The 6,243-nt window shown below is 44.8% G+C and overlaps 1 protein-coding gene across 1 annotated transcript; it reads left to right on the forward strand.

Moving 5' to 3' along the window:
• Window positions 1-454: 454 nt before the first annotated feature.
• Window positions 455-3,761, forward strand: pck1 (phosphoenolpyruvate carboxykinase 1 (soluble)). The gene is made up of 10 exons (XM_014016749.1): window positions 455-566; window positions 702-993; window positions 1,068-1,252; window positions 1,339-1,542; window positions 1,621-1,808; window positions 1,889-2,051; window positions 2,136-2,360; window positions 2,457-2,588; window positions 2,664-2,759; window positions 2,847-3,761. The coding sequence occupies exons 2-10, from the start codon at window positions 770-772 to the stop codon at window positions 3,329-3,331; spliced, it is 1,902 nt and encodes a 633-aa protein (XP_013872203.1). The 5' UTR covers window positions 455-566; window positions 702-769; the 3' UTR covers window positions 3,332-3,761.
• Window positions 3,762-6,243: the final 2,482 nt, after the last annotated feature.

Raw genomic sequence — 6,243 nt, forward strand, 5'->3', positions numbered from 1 at the left:
TACAGTTAAAATAAAAAAAAGTTTATTAAATAAAGTCTAATGTTACAACTAACTGGGGATCCCTTTAAGTTAAAAGAAGTGTAAAAAAAATAGAAAATGGAAAAAGTTTTGGAGCTCAAGAGATTAATCACTTCTTTAAAAAAAGTGGTGAAAAAGTGAAAAAAATATTTAAAAAAATGTTGCTTTGTCCCAAAAAGTGCACAATTGTTACTTATTTATGTATTTGTTGCATTCACTTTGAGTGTCCCTGCAGGACAGGAAGCATTATTGAGCCCAAAGCTTGACTCTCAGCTCCAGGTCAGCATCCAGCCGACAGCAGGAGGAAACCGGTTCTGTGAGGCGAACTATTAATGATTAACTGACGGCCTGTTACACACTATCTTTCTCTTAACAACAGGGTCAGGAGTCGTCACACACCCACCCCACTGCTTCTGCAGGGCCGTCCCAGGGTATAAAAGGAGCGACCCTTCTCCAGAGCAGACACAGCGGACCAAGAGTCCTCAACCTGACTGAGAGCAGCCAACTGATGAGTTCGAGCTGAGCGTCGCGCCACAAAACTCCTGAAGGTAACAGAAAACTCTTCATGCTCTGTAGACTTGTATGAAAGAAAGGGATCTGGAGAAATCTGCTAAAGAAGTCAGGAGAGTCCTGTTTTTGTCGCTTTTGTCACTAATAATTTGTTTTTCTTCATTTGTCTCCAGACCTTCGGACTTCATCTTGTCTCGTTCCTCGTCTGTTGACTTCCTGTCTCTCCAGACTCCTCTTCGCCATGCCTCCGGTGATGCAGTCCCAAAAACACAACGGTCCCAGGCTCCAGCAGGGAGACCTGAGCTTCCTCAGCCCAGCGCTCCGGGAGTTTGTGGAGACCAACGTGGCCCTGTGCCAGCCCGAGTCCGTCCACATCTGTGACGGTTCGGATCAGGAGAACCGAGCCATCCTGGCCCAGCTGGAGAAGCAGGGGATGATCAAGAAGCTCACCAAGTATGAGAACTGGTAAGTTGTTTTATATGGACTGATAGGAACCAGAACAAGTAGGCAGAACATTCATCTCATTCCTCCTCCTCTAGCTGGTTGGCCAGAACCGACCCACAGGACGTGGCCCGGATAGAGAGCAAGACGGTGATTGTTACCAGGAACCAGAGGGAAACTGTGCCCACGCCGCTGGGAGGTGGAGTCAGCCAACTGGGGCGCTGGATGTCCCCAGAAGAGTTCGACAAAGCCATGGCTCAGCGGTTCCCCGGCTGCATGAAAGGTACTGGTCTTTGAGAAGTGGAGATCTCAGAGACGACGATGAAAAGAGTCCCTGTCCCTGAACACGTCTCGTGTCTTCGTCTTCAGGTCGCACCATGTACGTGATTCCGTTCAGCATGGGTCCAGTGGGTTCCCCGCTGTCTAAGATCGGCGTGGAGCTGACCGACTCACCCTATGTGGTGGCCAGCATGAGGGTGATGACACGCATGGGGAAGTCTGTACTGTCCGCTCTGGGAAATGGAGAGTTTGTCCGGTGTCTTCACTCCGTCGGCTGTCCTCTCCCACTCAAAAGTACGACTTCAAAACACCCGCAACAACATCTATTGGACCGTTTCTTCAAATTAACCAACTGTCCGATTGTTCCTCCAGAGCCTCTGGTGAATAACTGGCCCTGCAACCCTGAGCAGACTCTGATCGCACACATCCCAGACCGCAGACAGATCGTCTCATTCGGCAGTGGTTATGGTGGAAACTCTCTGCTGGGGAAGAAGTGCTTCGCGTTGCGCATTGCCTCCCGCATCGCCAAGGAGGAGGGCTGGCTGGCTGAACATATGCTGGTAAGGAAAGAAAAAAACACACACTAAGAAACAGTGCAGCTGTTTAGGGGTTTCACAAAGTAACCAAATGTTTTGTTCAGATCCTGGGCATCACCAACCCTGCTGGGGAGAAGAAGTACATGGCAGCAGCCTTCCCCAGCGCCTGCGGAAAAACAAACCTGGCCATGCTCTGCCCAACGTTGCCTGGATGGAAGGTTGAGTGTGTCGGAGACGACATCGCCTGGATGAAGTTTGACAACCAAGGTCAGCGACTTTTTAGGACTACTTGCATAAATATGACCAAGAACTCAAACGAGAAATAAAATATCTTTCTTGTGTGTGTTTCAGGCAACCTACGTGCCATCAACCCTGAGAACGGCTTCTTCGGCGTCGCGCCTGGCACGTCCGTCAAAACCAACCCCAACGCGATGGCCACCATCGTTAAGAACACCATCTTCACAAATGTTGGCGAGACCAGCGATGGGGGAGTGTACTGGGAGGGAATGGACCAAGAGCTGCCTGAGGGAGTGACGCTCACATCCTGGAAGAACAAGCCCTGGACTTCAGAGATGGGTAAGAATCCTACTTCCTGTTTGCAGCCAATCAGAGGATCTGACCATCTCCCAGCCTGTGAGGTTAACTCTCCATCTTCTCTTTGCTTCTTTCAAGGAGAACCTTGCGCTCATCCCAACTCTCGTTTCTGCACGCCGGCCGGTCAGTGTCCCATCATCGACCCGCAGTGGGAATCCCCCGAGGGCGTCCCCATCGAGGCCATCATCTTTGGAGGCCGCAGGCCAGAAGGTGAGGACAACAGAACTTTTGATGGCGTTAAATACTTTGTGGATGTGTTCTTCACAACTGTTTGGTCTCTAACAGGTGTTCCTCTGGTGTACGAAGCCTTCGACTGGCAGCACGGTGTGTTTGTTGGAGCAGCCATGAGGTCGGAGGCCACCGCAGCCGCTGAACACAAAGGTCCGAGTCTGAGCTGAAGGATCTTCTCGTGTCTTTTATGAGTCAAACATATTTACTTATTTTCTTTCTCGCTGCTTCTTTCTTCAGGAAAAGTAATCATGCACGATCCTTTCGCCATGCGCCCGTTCTTCGGCTACAACTTCGGTCAGTACCTCTCCCACTGGCTGAGCATGGCGGACCACCCCGGTGCCAAGCTGCCCAGGATCTTCCACGTCAACTGGTTCCGCAAGAGCCCCACCGCCGGCTTCCTCTGGCCCGGTTTCGGCGACAACATCCGCGTCCTGGACTGGATGTTCCGACGGATCGACTGCGAGACAAAAGGCGTGCCCTCGGTGGTGGGCTTCCTGCCCGGCCGCGACGCCCTGGACCTGCAGGGTCTGCAGGGGGAGGTGAACCTGGACGAGCTGTTCGCCCTGGATCAGGAGTTCTGGCAGAGGGAGGTGGACGAGGTGAGGGAGTACTTCACCACGCAGGTGAACGCCGACCTGCCGGACGAGGTGGCCTGGCAGCTGGAGCTCCTGCAGCAGAGGGTGAAGCAGATGGGAAGAGAAACGAAGCTGCTAAAGGACTAATTAGTGATTCAGTGAAAGAAAAACAGCAGAAACCTTAGATCAAATCAGTTTACACTGTTTAAGGCTCAAACCTTAACATAAGAGACTCATAATTGTCTCCTTAATTCTGTTAATTAATTTCCAATAAGTCAGATTTTTATCAAAGACTGCTGAACTCAACAAGAAATATTTATTTCTCTATCATCCAAGCGTTGCAGCAGCATTATTGTGTTTTGTCTCACTGTGTTTGTCTAGTTTATTTAAGGATAACTTATTCCAAATGCATCATTGTGTTATTGCCACATGGATGTCCCCCTCGCTCAGAGGGTGAATGTATGGTAGTTTGTTGTCTTAATTTATTTTTATACAGTATTTGTTCCTGTTGGTTCTGTTTGCTGTAATTTGGATTTATTGGAAAGAGAAGACGTTAATAAACATTTTAAAACGATCAGTGATCCCGTCTGTTCTCGTTCATTTTATTCTCCTCGTGTTTGTGCATTGTGGGGATTAAAACTGCAGGTTATGATGCTGCACTTTCACCAGGAGTGTAAATAAGAGCCGAACGTCCTGCCTCTTCTGTGACCCGAAGCTTTATCTCGAATGTGTGACCAGCTGACAGGAACCACAGAACCACCGACACAGAAGCAGAGCAACGGTTTGCAATCATTTCAGGTTCAAACACAACCGAGCAGCTGAAAAACATGATTTTATGAAGTGTTTTGCAGCAGCAGACGTGACATCGTCTCCATAAGGAAACGTCACCTTCCTGAGCACCGCTAACGGAGCTCTACCTGGTATTTCTTGTATAGAATCAACACGTGTTTCAGCACGTCCTGAAAATACCTGGATCCAGATCATCACCAAAATTTAACAGTGTGTTCCTTTGGCCAAAACACACCCGTGGTAAAAACTTCAGGAAAATCCGTCCATAAGTTGTTGAGTAATTTGTCCACAGACAGAAACAACTGAAAATGTAACCTCATTGGTGGAGGAGATATATATAAACATAAATAATTATTTCCTATAAAAAAACACAAATTTTACATACAGTAAATACAGTATCAAAATAAAATGCAAGTAGTTTGAAATCAACTAAAAGTTCAAACCAGCTGCAACAGAGACTTTCTTCTTTCTTTCTTTTGTCTTTTTGTTCCAGATTACAGATTATTAACAAGTCTGAGAGGTTAAATCCATCTGAACCGTGTGGTCCTTTTTCTTTTTCTGTCCCTTCAGCTTCAGCAGTTGTTTCATAAGATGCAAAGATAATGAAGGAACTAAAGTTAATCATCACTCGCTTGTTTTTGACTTTAAGCTTTGAAATCTTTGTCCTCATTTATCTTGCACCTTGTCACCATCCTCTGAGAGTTTCTAGACTTAAAGAAAACACAAACAGGTCGGTGAAATGTTGTAATAAAGAGCAGTTATTCTGCAGGAACATCCGGTGATCACTGTGAGGATTAGATGTTCCTCCACAGCTGAACCCACAGCTAACTGTACATTTCTATAAATTAAGCCTTCAGTCTTCATCTATATGAGACTTTTATTTTGAAGTGCTATGATCTCCATCCCATGTTTGAGCTCTTTAAGGGACAGACGTCACAGCAGCTTCTTGTTTCATTCTTTAGATTTCACTAAATAATTTTAATCTTTTGAAATTATTCTGCACGGAGCTGAATGTTTGACTCTGTGTCCCCTCGGTGTGAACGAAGCCACACTTTGTTGAGACGGAGAGGTTCTGCTCTGAAAAGTATACAGTATATATATATTTTTTTTGTTTAAAGTAACTGGAGAGGAGTTTGTTTTCCCCATTGGTGTTCATTTCACATGTTGTATAATTTCTATCGGTTTTTCTTTTTACTGTTCTTATATTTCTYTTCTAGTTTTTCTTTTTCTTCTTTATTATAGTATAAAAAATATTTTAAAAAGCCACAGATGATGCAGAAATTAAGAAACTAACATTCAGTTTTGTTTTCTACTGAAGTGGCAAAAAAAGGAGAGGAGTTATTGTTGGAAGTGGATCAACTGAATTAATAATTTACAGAAAATCTGAATGTTCTTTTTAGTCGTCTTATCTGAGAAATTATTTCCTGTCAAACTTGCAGACTCTTAATTTGACAGCGAGTTTCCAATAATCCTGTTTTCAGCTCTTATCTTGTTTCTGATTTTTAATGATTGTTGTTTCTTATGTGTTGCTTTGTGCACTCATTATAATTTGCCCATTTTGTTGCACTAACAATTAAAATAAAATGAAAAGAAAATACAAATTTATTATTCTCTCAGCCAGGTTTTGCGTTTCCTGCTGCTTCAAAAGTTCATTAAAACCAACAAATATGATGAAACAAAATCATCTTTAAGATTTAAACCTGATTGAAACAGAAATAAAAGGCCAGCTGCAGACAGATCAGAGATCAGAGCTGAAGTTGTGTAATGAAAGTACACAGGCAGTGAGCTCTTATCAGCAGGTTTACATAGTAAAACTGACCCGGGTCCGCTCAGACTCGCTCAGCGGTGACGTCCAGCTGTGGGCTGTGGGGGTCAAAGGTCGGCGCTGGGAACTCCAGGTGACGTAGAAAATCAGCTGCCAGAGGACTTCGACTGTTCCTGAAACGTCCAGATCATTCATCCTCTGCCAAAACACACCTGTTTTATGTTCACATTAGTCTGTAAATCCACTCATCGGGGGTCAGTGGGTCCTCCACCACCCGGCTGCACTGTAAAAATAACTTGTGAGATTTACTGGAGAAATCCTGTAAACGATTTGCACTAATGTTTGTTAAGTAAATTTAAATGCTACAAATTCAAATAATACTGTGTTTACTCTCATCATTATCTAGTAAAAGTTATTAAGAATATACGTCCTGATGCATCTCAGTAATCCAGGTAAAAAATCAAAAAGAAAAAAAATAGTATAGGTCTTCTGGACGGGTTCTTCT

The sequence above is a fragment of the Austrofundulus limnaeus genome, unplaced genomic scaffold, assembly GCF_001266775.1.
Source record: "Austrofundulus limnaeus strain Quisiro unplaced genomic scaffold, Austrofundulus_limnaeus-1.0 Scaffold153, whole genome shotgun sequence".
NCBI lineage: Eukaryota > Metazoa > Chordata > Actinopteri > Cyprinodontiformes > Rivulidae > Austrofundulus > Austrofundulus limnaeus.